The sequence below is a fragment of the Carex rostrata genome, chromosome 18 (genome assembly GCF_964058835.1).
Source record: "Carex rostrata chromosome 18, lpCarRost1.2, whole genome shotgun sequence".
NCBI classification, from domain to species: domain Eukaryota; kingdom Viridiplantae; phylum Streptophyta; class Magnoliopsida; order Poales; family Cyperaceae; genus Carex; species Carex rostrata.
Window position 1 is genome coordinate 3,807,772 of NC_135935.1, and position 26,876 is coordinate 3,834,647.

At 32.8% G+C, this 26,876-nt stretch overlaps 3 protein-coding genes across 4 annotated transcripts; all 3 read right to left on the bottom strand.

Moving 5' to 3' along the window:
- Positions 1–879: 879 nt before the first annotated feature.
- Positions 880–3,942, bottom strand: LOC144569410 (F-box protein At3g59000-like). 2 transcript variants are annotated; one of them, XM_078319756.1, is made up of 5 exons: positions 3,825–3,942; positions 3,671–3,743; positions 2,091–2,949; positions 1,477–1,623; positions 880–1,143 (listed from the first exon to the last, which is right to left on the bottom strand). In XM_078319756.1, the coding sequence occupies exons 3-5, from the start codon at positions 2,940–2,942 to the stop codon at positions 964–966; spliced, it is 1,179 nt and encodes a 392-aa protein (XP_078175882.1). In that variant the 5' UTR covers positions 2,943–2,949; positions 3,671–3,743; positions 3,825–3,942; the 3' UTR covers positions 880–963. The 2 variants fall into 2 exon arrangements, with proteins under 2 accessions (XP_078175882.1, XP_078175881.1); XM_078319755.1 differs by lacking the exon at positions 3,671–3,743 and having other exon boundaries at positions 3,825–3,931.
- A 12,406-nt stretch (positions 3,943–16,348) lies between these two features.
- On the bottom strand, positions 16,349–18,600 carry LOC144569806 (putative xyloglucan endotransglucosylase/hydrolase protein 23). The gene is made up of 3 exons (XM_078320281.1): positions 18,263–18,600; positions 17,131–17,324; positions 16,349–16,815 (listed from the first exon to the last, which is right to left on the bottom strand). Exons 1-3 carry the CDS (start codon positions 18,545–18,547, stop codon positions 16,434–16,436), a joined length of 861 nt encoding a protein of 286 aa, XP_078176407.1. The 5' UTR covers positions 18,548–18,600; the 3' UTR covers positions 16,349–16,433.
- An 888-nt stretch (positions 18,601–19,488) lies between these two features.
- LOC144569276 (putative xyloglucan endotransglucosylase/hydrolase protein 25) lies at positions 19,489–21,461 on the bottom strand. The gene is made up of 3 exons (XM_078319543.1): positions 21,067–21,461; positions 20,710–20,903; positions 19,489–20,263 (listed from the first exon to the last, which is right to left on the bottom strand). Exons 1-3 carry the CDS (start codon positions 21,337–21,339, stop codon positions 19,888–19,890), a joined length of 843 nt encoding a protein of 280 aa, XP_078175669.1. The 5' UTR covers positions 21,340–21,461; the 3' UTR covers positions 19,489–19,887.
- Between the last annotated feature and the right edge of the window lie 5,415 nt (positions 21,462–26,876).

The window sequence follows — 26,876 nt, forward strand, 5'->3', positions numbered from 1 at the left end:
GCTATTGTCAATTTTTGCTTTGTTCTATGATTAGATTGTGGTATATATATAGCGATATGCAACGGCTCATATTTTGTCCAGTGCTGGTTGATCACATTTACTTATTTTCTTTTCTTGATACAATTTTGCTTGAGGCTTATTCTATGGATAAACATGAAGATAGGGCCCAATAGCACCAACTAAACTTTAATATCAGTATAATATTGCACCCTTCATTGATGGTCTGAAGTTTGCCTATTTCGTCCTAGATTAAAATCTGGGTATATTGGAAATGGATTTTTGGTGGATAATAAGAGGAACTGCTATATTTGCAATTCTTTGTTGAGTTAAAATTACTATATCACTACTTATGAACTGTGCTTTGACATTGTTTAATTGTGAAATTTTTGTTTCAAGCTAAGCACCGGCCTTTCTTATGCCAGAAGGAGATTTTCATTTTCATATCAACAAACAATTGCAATTACTAACTCCGGAGGATAAGCATGAAAATAGAGTTAGAAATGCATTAGAAATATTCTTCACAAATAAAAACTATTTTTCTTTTATTGAGACTACCACCAAGGTTGCAATTTCTGCTTAGGGACACTAGTTACTTAATCCCTAGTTAACATTCAACAATGCGTTGATTTGACCTGATTTAAAAATAGAATAAAATAACAATCACCACATCCCCCAAAGTACCAAGTTTTCAAAATTCGCCTCTGTAGCTAACCCCTGGTATACAAAATATGTATGAAAGCCCCCTTGCATTCCAAAATTACATCTACACCAACAAAATTACTCTCTGCAAAACACATCCCCAAAAGTACATAATCCACAGCAAGGTTCAAAGTTTGCCATAACATCCACACCATATTACATATTTGATAATAATAATAATAATAATAATACAACTGAGTCATCATGAAAGATCTCCTACGTTATCAAGAATATCCGAACATTAAACAAGATGAAAGACATAATTTAAACAATAATTTCACCAATGGTCTTAACATGGGTAAGCAACTTGTTGATTAGCCAATCAACTAATTCATTATCATTTTCAAATCTTACAATTCTAACAGTCTTGAGGAACTCCCGCTGGACAAATTTATCTCTCAGTCCATCCTGAGTCTCCTCCCCTAAAGATTCCCTGACATAACACTTCAGTAAAACAAAACAAGTTACATCTGTTTCATAGATCATATACATCCTTCTACAAGGGCTTAATTGAGGTGGCTAATATTACACGGCCTTTACTATATTGTTAACTTCCTAATCTAGTTCATTTATAGTATATCTATTGACCATAAATACTAAGGTGAGCTCCTGCTAATCTACTTCATTTACTATATTATTTAACTATATTTTTATACAAAATTGAATTTTTCGACCATCTCATTAATTGAATTTGTTTTTGTCCGCCTCTCTTAATCGAGGCATGGAAAAATAACAAGTACCAATACCGAGAGAGAGAGAGAGAGAGAGAGAGATTACAATGGAGGGTCCTAAGGTGAGTTCCTGTAGTTTAGGTGAGTGATGAAGGAAATATGGAGCAAGATCGAAGACAAAGAAACGTGAATTCAAAAGTTCCAGGCGCTTCAAGTTGTTGAAGAATGGGCAATAAGAAAAATTCTTATCTACCTATTTTCATTATAAAGTAATATTAAAACTATGTTAAAAGAACAAAAAGGAGAATCACAAAGCTAAATACCAATGACAACTTTGGATGGTTATTATAGGCTTATATCCATAGGATGTGTTTACTCTAAGAACCACAAACAAATATCATGTGCACTTAAGACTCTGAATTGTATCTGAAGTACTGTTGAAAACAAAAATAAACAGGTATTTATGACGGACAACATCAAGAACCAATTAATTTAAAACAATGCTATTTTAATATATTTATTTATTTTGCATGTGAAAAGCCCTGACGAGTTTGTAATAAATGCCCTAGTAAACGATTAGAGCTTGGATAGACATTGGAGTGCATATTAAAGGAGCAAGGTTTTGTTTAATTTCAAGTACCTAAAATAAGAACAAAGAGTACATGTAACAGCAAAAGCATCGCCAATTTTTGTATCAAATATATTGCAAAGAGAAAGTACCTTTTCCCTGGAGAAATCCAAATCAAGCCGTAAGCTTTCGACATTTGAAAGGCTATGAATAAGCTTAGGTACCCTACTAACATATTTATCCATACCATCCCAACCAGGAATATATATGGAGGCATCAACTAGCGATGACATATTTTGTAATATAATTTCCTCCATACAAATATCCAAATATAGATACAGGAGATTAGGCATGGAAATCTGTAATCTCATTCCCATATAATCACTACGAAGAACCAACTTCTTCAAAGTGCTGGAACATATCTCAATGTTGTAGATATAACAATTTTCTAGAACTAATTCTTCAAGCACCCGACACCCCAACAAAAGCTTCTGGAAAGAGTCATCACTCATTGTAAAACCATCAAGGTTAAGGGTTTTAAGGTAGGGAAGGTTTACTAAGTTGGGTTCTAAATTCAACTTTTCCGATGAACACAGTTTGATTAAGCACTCTCGAGGCTCCAACTTCATCACATCACCAATACAATTGGCAAAAGCTTGAGTCCAAGGCAAGCGAAAATCCGAATCTAACAAAAGGTGAAATCTGTTAACACATGATATCTCTCGTTTCTGCAACAAACTTCTCACAAGTAGTTCGAATTTGGTCACAAATTGTACACCCCTTTCATCATCAACAATCTCTGGCAATCCAAACTCTTTAATGTCAAATTTCAGATCCGGCACATAAGCCCATGTTTTTATCCATCTTTTGGACAAGATGCATGTCTGCACGGCCTCTCTTGTACTAAGAAACGATAGGATATGCGTATGAGCATCATTAGGTAAGCTACTGATCCTATCAATGCCAAAATTCTTATCACTACTGCATCTATTGATATTCGCCATCTTTCACCTTCACAAAAGCAACAGACTTTAGTGAGTTGCATAGAGTTAATTGCTTTTCAAATTTCAAGAATTAAGATGAACATATCTTAATTTGAAGAAAGAAGCTACAGATCTCTCAAGTGTTACAAGTACAACAGTGATCCAGCTTCCCAACGGAACAACCACAATCATAGTTACGATTTAAGAAAATATCCCAAATAAGAAAACAAAAATAATATTTGCGATCTAAGTTTGTTCTATTAGTTGCTTTTCACACCAACTATGCACTAAGCAAATTGACATTTGCAACAGCTTAGCAATAGATTGTTGGACTGCAGATATTTTTTTTTCCAGTGGCAAGTTGCAGGGTTCCAGTAATACCAGTACAAAATTGGTCAGAAATTATCAGACCACACTATGCAAATAAGTTTAATGCCTTGACAATTTTTATTGCTGATTTGAAACACAATTTATGGTCAGTTATATGGTTTGAGTCATAACCCAAAATATCCAACAAATTATTCACAACAGTACTATCCATTAACATCAGTTCACAATGTATGAAAACATTTATTGAGCATATGCATTATGCAACTAGCAAATTTGTGTTTCTAACAAATTAGAATAAAAAATACCAGCAATGGCAGAGTGAGAAAAGAAAAACAAATTAGAACAATAATACCAGCAATCAGCAGTCAAACCAGCAATGGCAGAGTGAGAAAAGAAAAACAAATTAGAATAAAAAATACCAGTATCAAGAGAATCGAGCAAAGGAAGGTCTTGATCTAGCACCTCTCCCTATGCAATACCTCGGTCCGACGACTGCACCATTCACCATTAAGTTTAGTTTTCTTTTGCGACAAAAAAAGTTTAAGAAGATTGGATGGAGAGATAAGAGTTTACCTACTAGAGAGACGCGGCACACGGGAACGGGAAGGTGAATAGAGAGAGGCGGTGAAGAGGAAGGGAGAGTTTATGGTTTAGGGTTAGAGAGAGACGGGGCAAAGAGGACCCAGGGTAGCTGCGGCGAATAGAATGGTCCTTTTCTACTATTCTATGACATTCTTCTCTGGGGAAATTTCACGTATACTCCTCAAAAACTTACAAATTACGTATGCCCCGTCTAAACTTTGAAATTACGTACTCCCCTCTAAACTTCAAAAACTCACAAATTTACTCATTTTATTAGTCTTTTATATTAAAACACATTCTAAATTTATAAAATACCCATTTTACTCTTTCATTAAACGCATAAAACGCCCATCTGACTCAAATTTGAATTTGAAGGATTACTCTATATGAACTGCTTAAAGACCCGTACCCGTTATATCAGCACGAATCTTGAAGCGAACACACAGAGATATTGAAGAAACGTGCACATATTTTAATGCAATGTGCGTGGATTGGGAATGCTTTATGATCCGTGCATACTAGATCATCACATATCTTGAAGCGAACATGTATAGATATTGAAACGATACGCACAGATCGGACGGTAGAGGAACCATTCAAATTCAAATTTGAGTCTGATGGGGCAAAGGGTAAAATGGATATTTTACAAATTTAGAATAAGTTTTAATATAAAAGACAATAAAATATGTAAATTTGTAAGTTTTTGAAGTTTAGAGTGAGGGAATACGTAATTTTAAAGTTTAGAGGAGGAAATACGTAATTTTGAAGTTTTTGAGGGGTATATGTGAAATTCGCCCTTCTTTATTTTAGCCACGAGAAATTTAGAACAATAATTGAAAAATTAATATAGAATCTAACATTAATTAACTTCTAATGTAATCTCTTTTTAGATTTATTGTTTTAATTGTAAAAACAAAAAACATATTATTTAGAAGTTAGCCTTTTTTAGATTGTTTATAAAATCATACTCATAATTTTCTCTAGCACAATTTTGAAATCAAATTAAACGATCATAATTTAAGAGAGAATATACAAAATACGTGGAATAGAGAGAGAGGCGGTGTGAATTTAAAATAGTTCGGATAAAAATAAATAATAATAAGAGGAGGATCCAATTACATCCTTTTATATATATAAAAAAAAAGTGACATACTTGACATTAAAGGAGTTCATGTTCCTAAGACCAATCTAATTAACCAAGTAATACTTATACAATTTGATTAATTGCTTTTATCAAGGTTCTAAATAGCGATTATTGCGTGTGAAATTATCTCGTCTTTATTTTAGCTACATAAAAGTTAGAACAATAATTAAAAACATCAATATAGAATCCAACATTGGTTAACTTCTAAAGTAATCTGTTTTTAGATGTCTCTTTTTAATCATAAATAGAGAAATCTAAAAACATGTTACTTTAGAAGTTAACTTGTTTTTAGATTGTTTATAGAATTAATTTTTCATGTACCCTTCAAAAATAATAACCAGCGATGTACCAGTAACGTACCAGGAACTACAAATCACCTTCTGTGTTGATTTTTTTTTGTACCAGTACCGCCGGTACCATCTGCTGACCCTTACATCGTGATATCCCACAACCTTCTATCTTGAAATATCCTCGCTGACAACCTCATGGTGATAGTACCGCCTGTCCAAAAACTCTCTCATTTTGGTGCTTCGAAAGGTGCCAACAGGTGCAACCAAATAGAGAAGTCCATTTAGAGCCTTTCATTTTGCCTTCCCTACTCGATTTATCACGTGAAGCTATCCATATTCCTTTTACCTATATGTCCGGTACAATGCACTGGTACCCAAATACTTTTGAGATCTTGCTCCATACAGAGACAGCGCAAGGAGCATAGAAAAATTAGGTGTAGTGCCCATTCTCTTAGACAATTATCAAACATGAGGCCACTCATTTTGACATTCATCCTTCTATTCTCCATAACATAACATCGTGCGTAAGAATTTTTTTCTCCAAGCAATAGGAACAAAAAAAATCCTTACTGTCGGAGGTGCCTTGCTGGTCCAGATTTCCTAAGAAGGCCAATCCAGTTTTCCACCTCCAACCGTAGTATCATAGGCTAAAACGTGAATAAATATGTTCTTTTTATGTTATCGTAACATGAAGAGATGAATTTTTGAATGTTTACCGGATTCTTGATAACTAACATGGAGGCTCGATTAACAAGAAAAGAATTTGACAATTTCCATCTCAAATATACCTGCAGTCTAGATTTGAATAGAATGTGATATTAACGTAAACCTAACAAAACAATGCAATAAATTACTGGTACCATTTGTTGCATCTATGCAAAGATAATTGAAGTACTTAACAAGTTGGGTGTTTCTGTACTTCAGGTGAAGATACATTTTTTTTTAGAGGTAATTTAAGAATCCATGACTTATTGCATGTGCCCAATGCAGAATACCATTAACGGACACAACAGAGATAAGATCATAAGAGAGTTACATTCTTAGGATATTTTCGTCCATTTCTTTTAAACCAAAATAAATTATGATTTTTTATATCATTTGACTAAAATAATTCTTTTTTATTCATATAAGGGACAAATAAGAAATAGATGGAAGAGTTGCAGGATATGTATGATATATTGAACTTAATAATTCTTTTTTATTCATACAAGGGACAAATAAGAAATAGATGGAAGAGTTGCAGGATATATATGATATATTGAACTTTAGAGGGAGAAATAAGAAAGTCAAGCTCAGTTGAGGGCAATATGAACCCTTAATTAAATGGTTAATAGCAGGGTTGTAAAAAACAGCCGTTTAGGTCGCTTAATCGACTGATTATTCATTGGCGATGATCAAACTGTCACAAATTTTCTCTACTAGTCGGCTGATTATTTTTTATTATGGCCAATTATTTCGGATTATTCTCAATTAATTGCTTGGCGATACCTTATCTATCCGTATCTGCCAATTTTTCACCATATGCAAAAATTATATGTATCTGTATCCGTTTAATCCGGATTCGGTTAATCTCCAGATATAAAGCGAATACGGAGCGGATTATCCGTATCCATTTAGACCCGTAGTTACCCATCACGTTTTATATCTCTAACGTTGGCTTTTAAGTTTTAATTCGTAATAAGCGCATAAGAAAATGGCGACGTTTGCGCACATGTAACGCGCTTCCCCTTTTTGAGAAACGATACAAATGTGATGTGTTGAAATTTGGTTTCTATAATTTGTACGTCCTTAAAAATAGCATCTAGAATAAAGATAATTTTTTTTACTATAGAAAATATAAAATATATAAAAAAACATAAAAAGAGAAAGAGTATCAACATATTTTTATGAGTAAAAAAATCAGTAGGAATTTTAGTGATTCAATTTGAATTAGTTTGAATTGGTAGGAATCAAACTAGTTATTGTTGTTGTTATTTTTTTTCATTATTAAAATATAAAAGGTTTTCTAGAAAAATAGATGAAGTCCTTAATAGAGAAATTATTATACTTTAATATAAAAAAAAAAAAAACTGATTTGGATCGAAAGAATTCTATCAATTTAAATTTTTTGATAAATAAAATTATTACCGATCCTTCTACATATAAAATATAGATAAAATTCTTACTGATCATTCTACCTATGAGAATCTATAAAAATTTGCTAGTACTCTTTTTATTTCTCGCTATTCATTTTCTAATTTTTCTATAGATAAAAAAAAATTGTGTAATAAATAGTAAACCACTTTGTGCTAACTTGATGAATTAGAATAGATTACAACATTAAACTTCGTAGTACATGCGGCTGAAATAATGGGATCGCAAGAAAACAGAAGTCATAACTTGATGAGATGCCAATGACCGTTTGTGCATATCATGTTTGTGTTATTGACTGTCCCACGTGATCGAAAATTTTCTAGTTAACACCACATAAAATAAAAATTAATTGATTATCACTCTAATGGTCGTATCTCAATTTATATCATCCATGCAAATTTAGCCGGCATACCAAATTGATTAGTGCACGGACTGAAAGCGCGCATTATTTTAGTGCGCCGATTGGAGACACGTACGGATTAGTCTGCCAACTGGGGGTGCACACCAATCTGAATTTTTTGGATTTTGTTTTGTTTGTGTTTTAGATTTTTGGAATTATGAATTTTACTTGAAATTTTAAAAAAATGTTTAAATTTTGTTTTAATTTGTTTTACAATTTTATTTGTTTTGAATGGTGAATCTTGAAAACTAAAAAAAATAATACAAATAAAACTACTAAAAATAAATCTAACATAAATTTTACTACAATAATATCATTATAACTAATAAATTATAATTGTACAGAGAAATTGGTGCGCACGTCCCGTCGGCACACCGATCCGTGTGTATCCTCAGTTTGTATGGGTGTTAACATTTCAAATATCGCTTGGTAATAATTGCTTAATTACGAATTATTAAGGTGTTAATTAAAAAAATTTTGGCCCACGTGACAATAGTGTTTTTTTTTTTTTTTCTAAAATAATAGCAGGGAGGGGCCAACATAACAATGACAGCAAGGGAATTTGTTATAATTTTGTGGTCCCAACTCCCAAGTAGACCAGAATCCAGTGAGTACGTGCTAGAGCAGTGGAGCAGCTGTGAAGTTTAATACTGTCCAGTTCCGTGTATTGTCAAATAAAAAAATTGAATGTCCCATTGTAAATGCATGCACTTGTCCCAATCAGGGGTGGCAACAAATCGAACCGAATCAAACTTATTCTGGATTTGAGTTTGGTTTGAATAAGATTCGAACTGAACCTGGTTTGATTCGTTTCGAATCAAATCAATTTCGAATTGAATTAATTGCGAAGTACACATTTTTCAAATCGAACCTGAATCGAATTACGAACTAAATTATTTTTTAGCAGCCCTAGTTATATCGGTAGCTTATACATTAATTTTTTCTTGCGGGACGAACTGCACATGGCTTCCTTTTACCGATATGAAATGAGTGTTTTTAAGTTGAAAAATTATTCATGAAAAAATACATCACAACAAATAATCGTAAAAAATGAATTAAGTACAAGAACTGAAATATGCAGTCAAACAAGTAATCGTACCTCGATTGCTCACTCGATCGAACCATCTAATGAAGTGAGAATTCAAAAAGTAGAGAAGGCAGAGGAAAGACAGTCGAAGAGTGAGAACCCAATGTGCGCTTTTCTCACGTCCCACCAAGGGCGGTTGATTATGTGCATTTTGATTAGGGAGTATAGTGCTCTTGAGTCGGTTAACGGGGCTAATTTGATAACATGCCATCATTTTTTTCTTCAACTAGAGTGCATTACAGAAATTAGTTTGTGAAAGAAATACCCAAATTTTTTATTACAATATCAAAGTATTATCTTGATTTTAAAATTTTCAATTTATACTAAAATAGTTTGTATAATGCAGATGGATTCATACTATCTTCGTTTAAGAAGTTCAAATAGTTAATATTAACCATTCAATATGATATTTATATGAAAATATATTTACTGACTAAATTTTATATTAATAAAATTATTTTACTATTTTTCAAGTGTTTTCTACCTATTTAAAAAAAAATTCAAACAAATATAAAAATGTAAAATTTAATCTACAACTACATTTTTATATAATAATCATGTTGAATGATTCAAATCAACTGTTGATCTTTGAAAATGAAAATATTATTCTTAGTGCGGATCAATCCATACATATTGCATAATACTATAACCTCAGTATATAATGTTGATTTTGTTGCACAAGAATGCAAAGGATGTGGATACTAATATATTATTATTATTCTCCTCCATTATGTATTACTTTAACGAATACGAGCATCATAAATTTGTTAAAAGTGATATTGATATGCATCCTCTTTTTTGAAAAGTCTAATCGAGACTATCAGAGCCGAGTTTTTTAAAAATATCCAAATTTATAAATATTTTATTATAAATAACTATATTTTTGTCAAAATTTTATTTTTGCCCAAACCGTGCAGATTATTTACGGTTTCAATTAAAAATTCAAACCGTAAATATTTATTACGGTTTGAATTTTTTTTTGATTTAAAAATTCGGACCGTATATATTCCTTACGGTTTGATTTTTTTTTTTAGCCCAACTTTGCACCTCTGGTTAATATATCAAAACACCTTCAAAAATCATGAAAATTTACCGACATATATTTTTGACTTCATAAAATAAGACTGTGAAGTTTCATACAAAATCTCAAAACAAATCGTGAGATATCGGCTCTCAAAAATTGTCCGAACTGCTGAAGGAGTGCTTCTGAGCCCAAATTTGCACCTCTGATTAACATATCAAAACACCTTCAAAAATCATGAAAATTTACTGACATGCATTTTTGACTTCATAAAACAAGACTGTGAAGTTTCATACAAAATTACAAAACATATCGTGAGATATAGGATCTCAAAAATTGCCCGAACTGCTAAAGGAGTGCTTCTGAGCCCAAATTTTCACCTCTGATTAATATATCAAAACACCTTCAACAATCATGAAAATTTACCGACATATATTCTTGACTTCATAGAATAAGACTGTGAAGTTTCATACAAAATCTCAAAACAGATCGTGAGATATCGACTCTCAAAAATTACCCGAACTGCTGAAGGAGTGCTTCTGAGCCCAAATTTGCACATCTGATTAACATATCACCTTCAAAAATCATGAAAATTTATTAACATGCATTCTTGACTTCATAGAACAAGACTGTGAAGCTCATACAAAATCTCAAAACAGATCGTGAGATATCGGCTCTCAAAAATTGCCCGAACTACTGAAGGAGTGCTTCTGAGCCCAAATTTGCACCTCTGATTAACATATCAAAACACCTTGAATAATTATGAAATGCAAGGTAGGCGACAGGGCCACCGTCCTCTCCGTTCCACTACTGACAAGTAGAGTCGAGGTATGTAACATTCAACCCTAATTATATTTCATTCCAATATTGAACAAGTCGTATTGTTGTTCCTAATTTTCTTGTTTTAGTGTAGTGTTTTTTTGTTGTATAAATACTTTCCAAGAACGATTACAATATATAATATAGCTCAACTCAAAGCATAATAAAATATAACGAAACTAATTGGTATCCTTGCAGGGTCCTGCCTACATGCCTCCACTCTGCCTGTCAAGCACCTTACCGATATAGCCCTTCGGATTACCATTGATAGAGAGTTTTTTTTTATAGTTTTAGTTCAGTTTAGCTATGTTATATTTTATTATGTTTGAGTTTTAGTTCAGTTTAGATATGTTATGTTTTATTATGTTTGAGTTTTAGTTCAGTTTAGCTATATTATGTTTTATTATGTTTCAGTTTTCAGTTTTGTTATGTTTCATTATCTCACGATCTGTTATGAGATATTGTATGAAACTTCACAATCTTGTTATATGAAGTCAAAAATGCATGTCAGTAAATTTTCATGATTTTTGAAGGTGTTTTGATATGTTAATCAGAGGTGCAAATTTGGGCTCATAAGTACTCCTTCAACAGTTCGGACAATTTTTGAGAGTCGATATCTCACGATCTGTTTTGAGATTTTGTATGAAACTTCACAGTCTTATTCTATGAAATCAAAATGCATGTCAGTAACTGTTCATGATTTTTGAAGGTGTTTTGATATGTTAACCAGTGGTGCAAAGTTGGGCTAAAAAAAAAAAAAAAACTCAAACCGTAAGGAATATATATGGTCCGAATTTTTAAATAAAAAAAAAATTCAAACCGGAAGGAATATTTACGGTTTGAATTTTTAACTGAAACTGTAAATAATATGTACGGTTTGGGCAAAAATAAAATTTTGACAAAAATGTGGTTATTTATAATAAAATATTTATAAATTCGGGTATTTTTTAAAAAACTCGGCTATCAGAGTGTTACAACAGTACATTCAGTCCACTGAAATTGGTAAATAACAGCAATACAACAGTACATACAGACCACTGAAATTGATATGCATCCTCATATTGTATTATCATGATATAGATGCTAATATGAATTTCATCTAATTTATTTTTGGCAGCAATAGTGATGCAATCAAATTGGTAAAAGTACAAAACTTAATTTTTAGTCTTGAATATGTTTAGTTGCAAAATAAGAATAGTTAGAAATTTTTTTTTGTCATTTATCTTATTAGAATAATTAAATCAAACTTTTTTATAAAAATATAATATTTTAATAAGACAAACAAATTGGCTTTCCTATTCTAGCTATTTAAACCCAATCAAACACAAAATATACTATTTTGAATAGTCTAACTCTAAAAAATAATCTAGTTTCAACCAACCAAACATACTGATAGAAAACAATAGAATTATAAGAACATAAATTTTCATTATCATTTCCGTTGGATTGGTTTGCCTAGTCAATAACTTTTTTTTTTTTTTTTTATTGTGAAAATGCCCGTAGGCCTTACAAGTCTTACCTGCGACATTAAAAATATTGTTAAAACAACAAGTTGAATTTTAAACTATGCATTCCTAAACATTGGATATGTAAATCCTCTGATATCCCATCCATGAATTCTTCCACTTTTTGCCAACAGATCCGCCAACTCATTGTGACTTATGTTTACATGTTTGCATGAGAATCCATTATGTTTTTTCATCAGCTGCCATGTTTGGTGCACTTCATGATAAGCCCTCCAGTCAGCTTCAAGAGGTGGTTGTGCATTTGATATCAAGTCTACAAGGTTTTTGCAATCAGAATAGAAACAACAATCTTGTATCCCCCATTCTACTGCCATTTGTACCGCCTCCTTAAGTGCCATGGACTCTGCTTGTTGAGGGCAGCATGCCTCCACAGCTTTGGACTTATAAACCAACAATTCATCACCCTTTGTGAGTATCATTCCAATTCCAGCTTGCCATCCATAAATCCAGGAACCATCAACAAAACAATCATGTGAACTAGTATTATCTGTGTCATTTGCAACAGTCTGTACCCCTTGCTTGAACTTTTGAGTCGATATAGTTGTCTCTCGTGTGATTATCTCAAGATATGTTTTAAAGTGCTCTATGCTTGGTTATTTCCCTCCATATGCCACTTCATTTCGGCATCTCCAAATGGCCCATGTTAAATTTGCAAAACTAGTCCACTGCTTCTCAGTTAGATGATCTATTACCTCTGTGAGTACCTGAGATAGAGTTCCACCAATACAATCTGACCTTATGTTTAGAGAACAAGAAAACCAACATGCCCTTGAGAAAGGACAAGTGAATAGCAGATGAGGTACCTGTTCATCCCCGAAGCCACATGTTGCACAAGTCGGGTCAATTGTATGGATTTTTGATGCAAGAATTCCTGCTAGTGGTAGAGCATTGCGCATTAATTTCCAGAGAAATATGCGCACACGTGGTACAATTGTTCCCTTCTGCCATATTAGCTCCCACACCTTCTTGAGTGACACATCAACAGTTGGACCCGTTCCTTTTAGCACATCATAAGCCTTTTTAACCGAGTAACCTCCATTCGAAGCTGGTTTAAAAATCAGCTCATCTATATAGTGGTTTGCTAACGGGTTACCCGTTAGGGGTAACGGGTAGGACGGATAAAGGGGTAGGTCGGGTACGGGTAAAACCCGTAACGGGTAGACGGGTAATTTTTCCAAAACCTCTATCCGGTCCGTTTATTACCCGTACCCGTTGCGGGTTGACGGGTACGGGTACCGCGGGTACGGATCCGGGTACGGGTCCGGTCCGCCCGTTTTTTTTTTTTTCTGTTTTTTCCCTTTTTTTCTGTTTTTTTCAAAAAATTCAAATTTTTTTGAAGTGAAACGGGTCGGGTACGGGTAACGGGTACGGGTATGCGGGTAGATGGGTACGGGTAGGCGGGTAGACAGGTACGGGTATAACAGGTTTTTTTTCAAATTAGGTTGTCCGGTCCGTTTATTACCCGTACCCGTCTACCCGTTTGTACCCGGGCAACGGGTACGGGCCGGGCAAAACGGGTTGAACCCGTTAGGAGTTTAGCAAACCACTACATCTATATATACCAGCATCTTGTCTTGGTGGCCTGACATTTGTCATTATTTGCAGACAATTAGTATGCCCCAACAGCTCTATTATTTTACTAGCATTCCATTGCCCTGTCTCTTCAACCACCAATTCTCTAACTGTTGTTAACCGGTCTTGTCGATTTAGATTAGTCATCATACTGGCTCAATAACTCGACGAGGAACAAACATGTAATAAATTACAAACAAAATTTAGAATATGTGTCTCGATCCGAACCATTCATCTTGTTCTCCATATTAATATGTGTTTGGAGATCAAATTTTACATTTTTTGAAAAATTTTTACTATTTTTTTAGATTTATTGAATATCGCTGTTTTTTATGGTCCAGATTTCTCTGAAAAACAGCGATTTTCAATAAATCTAAAAAAATAGTAAAAAATTTCCAAAAAATGTAAAATTTGGTCTCCAAGCACATATTAATATGGAGAACAAGATGAACGGTTCGGATCGACCGTTAGAATTTTGAAAAGTCGAATATTGAGCCGTAGCACGGCAGGCCTCTTAGCTACCCATAGCACCGTAGCCAAGTCCGTGTCTTTTGCATAATTATTTTGTTGACTTGGATGAAGTCACCTTAATCTATATTTTTTTGAATTGCAACGCGGTAGATTGTAATGATTGGTTGTGTTCAGTCTTTAAATAATACGTATTGTACTTATCTTCAATCTTAAATTCAAAGGATACATGATAAAAGGGAGGAAACAAATAGAAGGTAAAAAGTATGCAGATAATAACAGTTCATTAGTTGTACTAGAGAGAAAAAAGATTGACATGCCAATTATATATATACATGTCGAATTGACTTGTGTAAGAGGACAGCGACATGAAAATTGGTTGCGCACGGAACATGATGAATCTTATCAGAATTCCTCGAGTGATCGTGTATTGAAACTTTAAAGTGTAGTTTAAGTGGATTATGTGGGATGCAAAAACATTTATAAGTTAGATTAATTAGATGCGACCTTCAATAGCACTCATTTTGTATTTTTATAGCATGCTATTTAATTATTTCCTCTTTTAAGATTAAAAAAAAACCCAACAATTATATAACGCGTAAAAAAAATTGCTTGCATATGAAACCTTGTATCCTAGTGCATTGCGTATGGATCGAGCCCATAAAGCCACAAGGGTTTAAAATTATATATGTATATTTCTTTCATACGGAACCGAATTAATCATAGCATAGTGGATAAACAATGGGAGAAAAAATTGATTCGACATCAAACCTACCGTATTATTCGAGATTTGAACAAAACAAACAAATGAAAAAAAAAAAAAAAAAAAAACAAGAACCAGCGCATGGCCGCCAAATAAAATAAAACGATCGAGTACATTTAGAAGGAAACATGCCAACTTCCATTTTGTACATGTAGGTTAAATCGTATATGGGGGTTAATCTAATAACCTTCAATAAAAAGACAAATTATTTAACCATTAAACAGCATATATCCTTTTTGGTGGGATTAATTAATGTGACACATAGTTAGTTTGACAATTTCGATAATAGTTAAAAAAAAAAAGTTTTGAAATCCGATATTTGATATGTAAATTGTATTGTTTGTATATCACACAGATTAAATATTATGAAATTTAGTATAAATTTTATCGAGACCCAACACGGCCCAAAAAAGCAATTGGGCTGTATTGATTATAGCTCAAGCAGAAATCAATTTTTTAAAATATCCTTAATTTTTTTGGATTGTAAAGCGCAAGTCAATTGGATACCAACCTGATGATTCCACGCGGTGCTTAATTGGAATCGCTCTCTGTTTCATTTTTTTTTTCCTTTTTGGATTAAACGAATTACAATATTAATAAAGTTGGTAACATGGACATCTATTATTAATTTGTCAACACGTTCATGCACGTTAAACGAGAATATCTTATCTATTTGGTTCTGAAAGGAAATTCAAAGTTTCACCAATATTGTGTCTGAATTGTATTGACACATATTTATTATTTTTTTAAAGAAGAAATATTGATGGTCTGACCTTTTTTTACAGTAAAGTTTAACTGTAAAATTAGTCTGACCTTTTTTTACAGTAAAGAAATTAGTCTGACCTTTAAAAAATAAAAAATAAATTTGAGAAATTTTAGGTCCACATATAATATCTTTGTTTAACGCAGAATCGACAAAAAAAAATACTTATTTCCTTCTATAATGCACATTATTTATTGAAATGGTTAATAGCAGTGTTGTAAAAAACAGCCGTTTAGACTACTTAATCAGCTGATTAGTCGTTGACGATGATCAAACTATTACGAATTTTCCCTACTAGTCGGCTGATTATTTCCGATTATAGCCGATTATTTCGAATTATTTTCAATTATTGCTTGACGATGTCCTATCCGTTCGACGAACACATACCATTATTTACAACACAGGTAGGTTAATATACGATAATTAACTTGCAAAACTGGCATAAGCGCCCAGCCCAAAATAATTTGTCCTTGTTTTACAACCTCATATTTTCTCCTAGTAAGTAAAATATGAACTAATTACCCTCATGTATCACAACTTGCATGCAATACATTTCCAATAAAAGAATACTAATACTAGCAATAATAAACTCAAAATTCTCTTAAGTAGGTAATTTACAATATCAAGCATTCTGGAGGCAAACCATTTTTGAAACGCTTCGTGTCGGTGCAATAGTCATACAACAAGTAGTTCATCTGAACCCAGCGCAGCGTCATCCAGCTCCACCAGTCCAATTTATGCTCCATCCAATCGGTATTAATCCCGCAATCCGTTTTGCCATCATTCCAAACACAAGCATTGCTCAGGTTGAACCTTCTATAGTAAGCTGTGAATGGTGCTTTCGACCAGTCTGTTTTCACTCGACCACCTTGTGTTGCCCAATCCTCGGCATCCCAGATGCTTGCGAATACATGCACCGGTTTGCTCATGGGGAAGGCTAACCCATAATCCATATTGTTCTTGAATACCCGAATTGGAATTCCATCAACAAAGAGTCTGTATGGAATGAAAATCAGTAATTAAGCACATGAAAATGTTACCATTTGGTGCTCTGAAACTGGTAATAAGATACAAACACTTGCAGTCAGTAGTGATGTATATGTATTTATTTTCTGTAACTCAGAAATTTTATAGCTAAAAATGGTTATGATGTGTTATATACTTATATGTTCATTTTAATGTTCTCAGTCAGGTTAATAATTTTGATGTACTGACCAAAATATGATCATCTCATACAGGAAAAGATTGAGTAAAACAAATGACAAATAACAAATAACAAATGATGATTGCAAAAATGGATAATTACTGTACATTATGTTGATTGGGTTCCATAAAATGGAGTATGTGTGAAAATCCTCGGTAGGATCGAACCAGAGGAAAAATTGATGTTCCTTTGAACCGGTTCCATTGATAAAGAAGTTGGTGTGCAGTATGTAGGGCTCACCGCTCACATTACCGAGAAACTCGAAGTCAACCTCATCATGATTCATACCTCCTGTGCATATCTGCAAGTTTCCAGAATTCTCAATAAATTCTGTTTTCACAATTGCAGTTCACTATTTTATTCTAAAAACATGTGTTAATGATTTGATATTTTGATTAATTGAATGGTTGAGCAAATAATCATTGTTCAAGTTTTACCAAGAGACATTCAACTGCATGTTTGATCGATCGAAACTAGCAGAACTTAAATTTAAACAGTATAGATAACTAGAGAAGAACGGACAGAGAAGCCGTCAGTGGCCTCACAACAGTGCAAAAGGAAACAATGCTAATCATGCAGTTCGTGGTATGGAGAGAACAATACGCAAGAACTTTCACCGAAGTCACAAAGAAAACAGCCAACTGGTCCACGAGATACGTGGCAGCTGCAATTCTACTGACAAATGAGGTAGGCAGAGGTGGGATTGGCCAGCATAAAACCACCGAGACTGGTACAGGGGGAAGCGGTACCAAACTGGTACGGGACTTGTACAGGGGGGAAGCGGTACACTGACAAGAAAGTCAGGCGGTAACAGGCAGTACTGAACTGGTACTGGTAAAGGTGGGAGAAGATGGACTGGATTAAGCAAGGGACCATATACACAGACACAATAACACTGGTAAAAGAAAAAAAAAAGAAGCTGGTGGAAATGACACAAATGGATCCATACTGGACTGGTACAGCTGCCACTGGTATGAAGGAAAAGAAGACTTCAAATTTTTCGAATAGATAATTTTTCCTTTTTAACCTTCTTACTTTACTATTTCACATTTTCACATTGAATTTGATGTAGTTTCATATAATGTTTCTTTTTTCAAGGCTCGACTATTTTGAGCAAACCAGAATTTTGTAACCAGTGGATACAAACTTTGTAAGCACAATTTTAATTATCAATCAAATATGAGCAAAGACCCATATTTGTCCTCAAAAAAAGGATAACTAGAGAAGAAAGTTTCTTACATAGAATGAGGTGATGGTGCCTGCAGATTCACCCTTGGCCAGTTTTATCTGAAGATCAAATCTCCCGTAAAGATATCGCTCTTTCGATTGAATCCTTGAACCAATTTCCCGGTCAAGAGACAACTCAACGAGATGGCCTTTGTCACGAATTTGCACATTTCTATCTCCCCAAGTTGCAACAAAATCTTTGTTGAAGTCACTGCCGTGTGAGCAAACCATGAAAGAAATAAATACTATGATATGTAAAAGGTAGAATCTATTGGCTTCTCCATGAGAACATTGCATGCTTAAATTAGTAGAAAACCCCACAAGAGGTTCGAGTCAAGAGGTCCGGCCGGTTCAAAGTTTGGACTTGATATGAGAAAATCAAGCAAACTGTTGAGAATTAATTGGTAGGAATAATTTTTACTTGGTTTCAGATATATATATAGTATTCTCACATCAAATATCCACCGGATCTTATTCTAATTTTTAGTTCATGGTGAACAACTTTCATCAAAGATCTTCTGGGTCGTCAATCATTTTGAACATTTATGAGGTTATTACCAATAGAAAAAAAAAAAAAAAAAAAAACCTAGAGGATGCTTTACACTTTTAATAATCTACCCACCCTTTTTTAAATCCTTTTATTATTAAACAAATATTTAGATGAGCTGAGACACGTCTTGCAAAAAAGAAATTTTATTATAATAACAGTAGTAGAAATTTAAAAAAAATGCTAGAGATATCAGGGATCATATTAATAGTTCCAACGAGGGCAACAGCCAACATGCAATAACCACATGAATGTAACAGAAAATCAAAAGGCCCTGAGAAATCAAAGCTTGCATTTGAATTTGGAGGATGAATTAAATATACGATCGTTCAAATCTTGTCTGCACCGAACAATCCCTCCTTAGTAGAGCTTAAATCCTTAAGGTGCTTGGCACGATTAGATATTTTGACCGAATTTTGTTTGCCGAGTGATTACTAATTAAATGTTTGAATATACATGTTCATGAATAATTAGTAGATATTCGATTACAAAAACTTCAATGTATATGGTTCACCCTGTTTCCTTGTACATGCAGATTTAATAATTTAGATATTGAATGAAACTCAAATTAAAATCAAAGAGTATCCTTAATTTATCAAACAAATTAGCCGACCAACATGACCTTAGTACATGCAGATTAAAAATTTAGATACCAAATGAAACTCAAATTAAAATCAAAGAGTATCCTTAATTTATCTCAAATTAGCCGACCAACATGACCATATGTTTCTTACATATAAATAATTAAGTTAAATCAGCCCAGCTCCTTTTTGCCAATCAATCATCCATTGAAACCACACAATTTAAACAAGCAAGAGAAGTACATTGCATGGTTAAATTCTTAGGAAAGAAAAATTAAAACGAGCGAAATTCAAATATATATATATCGGTGTATATATATGTATATATACAAATCAGTAGTAACTCCGAGCAACTACCGGTAATTTTCTTTCACAGTGACACTTCTCTCCTATATGGAAACGTTATGCCACTCATATTAATACATTTTCCCACCTTAATTTCTTCTCTGTGATCTTATTTTGTTTCTTGTTTTCCAATAAATCCTTCTGGATCAAATTCGGAAACTAATTCAAGGCAGCTTGCACTCCAAAGGCAGGCCTTTCGGGAAACGGTTGACATCATCACAGTAATTGTAGATCATGAACTTCCTCTGGATTGCTCTCATCTGGCGGTAACTATTGCCGGTCACATTGTAATTCCACCAAGGCTTACTGTTACAGTTCGACTTGCCACCTGACGAACTACACACATCAACTTTGTAATTTCTGTACATGGCAACAAATGGCGCTTTGCTCCAGTCAGTCTTGACCCGTCCGCCTTGTGTTGCCCAGGCTTCACCATTCCATAAGCTCCCATACATTCTTAATGGCTGAGATGATGGGAACAACACGCCTTTCTTCTCATTGTTTTTGAAATCTCTTATCGGGATCCCGTCCACAAAAATGCTAAGAAAAAAGAGAGAAAATATAAAATGAAGAAACATTATATATTTTGCATTCATAAAAGAAAGAAGAAAATTATTATTAATGGTTAATTATTGGGTTTAATTGAAAAAAAAAAACAGCCATGAGATTTGAAAATTATGATATTAGTATTACTCTGTTGATTGTTATTTTTTCTTTTATAGCTGAACCAATTCTAATTTTTTTCTATGGCCATTGTAGAACTTAGTAATAATTTCAGTAAAATTAAATGAAAACAACTTGAAGAAGACAAAACGGAGTCTTTACTTTTGAACTATATCATCTTTCTATGGCAATCGTGATCAAAATGATAGCATCTTCCTTAATTGCTAGGAACTTGCTCAACAATGCATAGATCGTGGTATTTCAGGATAAGTAATAACAGAGAAATTGGCAAAAAAATATTGGGACAATGTGCTTGGGCTTACATGACATGCTGTGCACTCCAGAGGATGGTGTAATTGTGGAAATCCTTTGTTGGATCAAACCAAAGATTGTATTGCATCTCTCTGTTGCCTTCTGCTTGAGTAAACAGATTTGTATGAAGAGTATATGGACTTCCACTGACATTCCCTAGAAACTCTAAATCAATTTCGTCGTGTTTCGGCTGCATTGATCTAATCTGCAAAAATAGCCCAAGAATATAAATCATCACTGTGTTATTATAGATTGATTAATTAGAACAAACATGAAAAAAAGAAAACTCTTGCTGATACGTTTAGGGATCGTAGGTTGGTTATTTACACATCTTTGAAACTCAATTAGCTATGTCCCAGGAAGCTTACATAAAAGGTAGTCACTGTGCCAGCAGAGTTGCCCGGTACGAGCTTAATTTGCATATCAAATTTTCCATAAAGGTGCTCTTTTTTGGACTGGAAACCAGAACCAGAAGACTTATCTAGGCTCAATGATATCAAATTTCCATTTTCAAGAATCTTTCCTCTACCATCTCCCCATGTAATATCAACATCTTGGTAGAAATTGTCTCCATGTACAAAAGATAACAATGAAGAGATAGATACAATATACAACAAAAATGATACTTTGAAGAAATCCATGATTTTGGTAATTAATGCTGATGGACCTTGGGAAATTTAAGGAAGCTCAAATAAGGATACTTTCAAATCCTGATTTGAATTTTCTTTTTTTGGTGGGTGAGAACAATTTTTGTCCGTAGAGATGTATTCTTTTAATAGTGTTATATGGTCAAAACGAACTGTTTTGCAGCGAACAGTTACCGGTAATATATTAACAAAAAACTGGTATGGAAATTAATCCCTTCAAACTAATCAGTTTGAGGTGCACGTGCTAGCAATGTTTTGATTAGTTTAGATAAAAGATTTGCGAATGGAAGTGTAGGTCTAATAGTTCGGTTTGCTGTTGTTTTATTTCAATCACACGTTTCCCTTCAAACCACTGTCGTTTGAATAGACAACAACCTTGTTATATGCTTCTAATATCGTTGCTTTGTTGCATTCGTGTGATGAGGAACCGCAGTTAAATTAGTAACTAAAAGGGAAAATAATAGAAGTAGGACAACCATGCATAACTAAATATAATCAAGACAGGTTTAGGAGTTAATCTTAATCACCTTATTGAAATTCATAGTGTATTAATCGACTCTTCTTGAAAGGCCTCTTCATGTCTCCAAATTAAAATGGTTCGTTGGATTCGCATGCATCAACAATTGTGCAGTCATATCAAACGATTGAGATATGATCAAGTTACAACCTGACCTTGTTTATCTAAACCTGGCAGACTGGCACTGGTACGTAATATTAGTACAAACTTCAAACCTGTATACATTGTTCATGAGACATACCAGACAACAAACAAAACTCGCTCAAGTAGCCCAGATTGCTGAATGGGCTCGAATAGACCTGGCTCAGACCATTGAAATATCAAAGAACCAAATATTAATGAACCATGCATGTGCCAAAGGATTCGGTACTCATTCTGTGTTCTGGGTATTCATTTGAGAATGAACAACTAAGCCCGTGAATGCATGCTTGCTGAATCCAGGGGTCCAGGATATATAAAAAGATAGCTAAAATACTTCATTTTCCTTCCCAGCACTCCGCAAATTAGAGTAGAATTAGTATTTTTAAGTTCATCAAATATATCATATTGAATTGATATTAAATGACGAATTTAAATCGTCGAAATTGATTTACTTTACGAGTAGTGAGTATAATTTAATATAAAGTAAAGATGATAAAACTGAATAAAATGTATTAAATATATTCATAAACCTTTTTATTTGACTGCTTAATTTTATACTAAATTAGTTGCAAAATTTATAATTTTTTGTATATAAAATTATTACTTGTGAAGTAAATTAGTTTTAATGATTTAATTTTATCATTTGATGTCAGTATGATAAATTTTGAATATTTTGAACAGGAACATAACAAAAGGATTCTTATTATTTGATTGTGAATGCATTGCATCAGTTAAGTGTGCTTTCTGATAGTGTGACAAAGTTTGGTATTTCTTAATGTAATTGTTTGTCACATGAGCTCATTAACAGCTCGAGGCTATATTATTTTACTGATGAAAGACGCAGCTTTGAAATTTTATTAAAATTATATATACTGTATCACAACTCACAAGTCTTTTACGCAAAAGAAAATTAACATACTCTCTAGCACAACTTTCAAAAAAAAAAATGTTTTTGGAACAGGAACTGCTACAATTTTGAATTTGCTTCAACAGGGGTGCGATTCGGACCAGAGCTCTAACGACTTAGGTTGGCAGAGTGTCTGGCTGCGAAAAATAAAAATTAAAATCAATTAAGCCGGGTGAGGTAATGTATTGGGCTTCAACTGAGACAGCAAATATATTTTTTTTCAGAAAAAGCCCGATAACACAAGGACTATACTTTTATTTTTTCAAAATTTAGGAGTAGATACTGGATCCATTTCCGACACTTCAACAAAATTAAAGTATTTTTCGGTTCCTCAAATTTAACAAATTGAATTGGTAATTCAAATCGTCGAAATTGATCTATTTCACGATAGGCTTCAGACTATTGAGAACTATGAGGTAAGTCATCGTGAGGGGTTATCCTTGGACATGCTTCCACGACTGCCCAAAATCAAAGTTCCACACGAGCTCTCGTTTTGTGGCGTGATGGCAGGACTGGAGCGTTTTTTTTGTTCAACAATAAGATCGTAAAGTGATGAATTTACATACAAAATATATAAATTTTTGATTAATTTAGTATAGAATCATATAGTAAAAAAAATTATAAATAAATTTATCGAATTAGTTTCAAATAACGAATTCAAATCATTAACACTAACTCATAAATGATACATTTATATGCAAAATTTGAATTAATTTAATTTTAAGTGAACCTGACAAAAATAATATTAAAAAGATGCATTAAAATTATTTATAATTTATTTTATTATTTAACTTTATAATAAATTAATTTACATGTAAACTCATCACTTATGAAATTGATCGATTTTCATGATTTGAATTTCCTTTATTAGATTTTATGAACTTAAAATTGACTATTCTTCTTAACAACATTCTTATATGTTCAATGTAAAGCAGCAATATTTATTAATTTTACTTATTTAATTTAAAAAAATTAGCATGTACTAACCTCTTTATAGTTCTAAGTATTTTTTGAACTCGCATGATAGCGACCACAAGAGAATTTCTGCAGACTGCTGCGTACGTTTGTCGTTTGTATGATTGTATCTTTTGCTGCCAAAGCAGTTTATTTATGCATAGTTGCATATGGCCGTATTAGACATTAAATTAAAAAAAAGTGCGAATTTATGGTTTTTGTTTTCTTGTATCATATCCTTCCTGACGCAGAAAAGCGGTGAAGAGTACGAACAAAAGATGTTAATATCGAAATAGGAGAAGGATAAGCGAGAAATACGGGATCATGTCGAATTTTGTCATCTTTTGATCGATCAAAGCTTGAAGCTTCTCTCCGGTCTCCACTTCCTTAATCTGCCATTATGTTAATTAAATACAATAATAGGTCTAATACTAATACGATTGTTCCGCAAAATAATACATCTACCCTTTTATCAACCCCTAAATTTTTACCTTTTTGACAGCTTGCCGCACCAATATGTATGCTAGCTGTCCAGATTTACATAATTTTTTTGAATTTTAAAATGAAAAATATTATGCAGATATATTGGTGTTTGACCTGTTGTCGATATTGCTATCAAATGGTTTCATTAAGCAATATTGTAAATAAATAAGAAAGTATAACTTTTGGAGAACTTTTCATCAAGTAAATGATCTTAACCAATTACGCGGTGCTTTCCCAAACTTTTAGTGCTAATAATAATATTTTAGTTTAAGTCTGCATATTTTGTTGTTAAATTTAAAAGTTATTTGATCTATCTTCATCAGTGTTATAAATAACGGTATGCTGATTAGACGGATGAAAAAAGTGATTAATTGGTATGTGGCTGATTAATTAACATTTTACTGACAAATTTGCTTTTTTTTATTAAAATTATGTCCATGTACGCATAATTTAAGAAAAATAATTAATTTAACTGGTCAAACTTATTAAATAAATTTATTTTAACTTAATTTTTCTTGTTAATTAATAAAGTTTCGTAAAATTATCATTTAAAAGAGATCCAAATAAGACAAGACAAAGTAATGAAGTATAGTGCATATAAGAAATAAATGTAACAAAAATAATAATATGATGGACTAATCGGCCATATAAACGGAAAACGGACGATTAATCAAATTCTTTAGACGGAAAACAAACAAATAATTGAACAAATCGGCCAATTAGTCGATCTCATCCGCAAGCAGTCTTCTCTTGACGGTTTGATCACCAGTCGCCTACTAGTCGGTCAATTAATCGGACTAAATTAACAACCATTTTTTTACAACACTGATCTCCATTATTCTCTATTTAGAAATGTGAGAAACTGATTCAGAGTCATTTCATTATTTCTAAAGAGAGAAAATACATTAAGAAAAACATCACTTATAGTTAATTCTACTTAATTTGTAAAGAGAACAGATAAATGTATGCCTGAGATATTAAGATTGTGATTCCGTGTTGTGAATTATATGAAATTAATTTTAGTAATGAAAATCTATTAGTGAGACTTTAAGAAAACATCCATAAATGTCAGGACTATGAACAAATTCAAACAGTAAAAATAGTAATATGATAATGAAGTTCATGTTTCATTACGTTACAATTTAATTTATAGGTTCGTTTTTCAGTTGAAATTAGACTGTTAACCTATAAACAATTACCAGTCCTCTTTGCTTGCATACTTTAGTTCTTCTTTGGTTACACTTATACCTAAATACCCCTGATATGATTTCTTGGAGGTGGACCAATACTATATTCATTCATTATACAAATGGATTGAGTATAGTGGCATACCAAATCATACATATATGTGACCAAATTTGGGCAGCCCCGGCCCTTAAAATTAAAGTGTTTGTATGGCTGGTTAGACAAAATAAAATACTTAGGGCGTGTTCGGATGACTGGAAAAAAAGTTGGAATTAGTAGGATTTCTAACTAATTGGGAAGACAATCCAAATCACCGTTCGGATGTTAGGTTTGTTTCTATTTCTATTCATTTTAATTCCTGTCTCGAGACCTGTGTCAGTTCAATTTGATGGGAAAAAAAAACATCTTCTCAGACTTCATTTTTTTTTCCCAATCACACTCTCTCGGAGTCTCCTCCTCTATCTCCCAATTATTGAATTTTTAATTATATATTTCTATCTTCTCTTTCCTCCATCGTGTCTTAACAATCAAAGGCCAATATATAAATACTTCCCCTTCAATTAAATTTCAATTATGGGACTAAGTGATGACCTTAAAATCTGGACAACAACAACACTTTTTTTTTATTAACAAATTAAATTGGGATGTTATTTTATTATTAATTATAACAATAGAAATACTTATTTAGCAGCCCACTTTTGTTCAATTTCTTCGTAAAGTCCATTTTAACAAATTCAATTCCATACAAATAAAATAACAATTTTCTTGTTATTGTAGAAAGTAAATGCTTCTTTTCAGCACATTTAATTATTTCTCAATTAAGATCAAACGAAAATACATTCTAGTTTAGTTAAATTTTCTATCCTTTGTATTCTTCTCGTTCCTTTTTGTTATTTCTTAAATTAATTGGAGTGTCTGTCACTAAACATGATCTACTCTTGAATTAAGCTAACTTTATATTAAGCTAACTTTAACTTAATTGGTTAAAATCAATACAGAACAGAACGCTATACTATTCAAAAATAATAATTAAATTAAAATCATTTATAACTAAACTAAACTAAAACAATTAAATAAATATGCATATTTTAAAATAAATAAAGATTTCTCATAATTAATCCCATGATACAAACGAACACTCATTTTCTCATATTCCCATAATTAATTCCGTGCATTCCGTACCCGTGGGTTCCCACGTTTTCAAAAGTGAATTCTCATTCCTATTCTCATTCTCATTCCCATTCCGTAATCCCGTGACATCCAAACACGCCCTTACTAAAAATAACTTACTGAAAAAAAGTAGAAAGGGAATCCTTCCTATCCTTTCTGTGACCAATTAGAAAC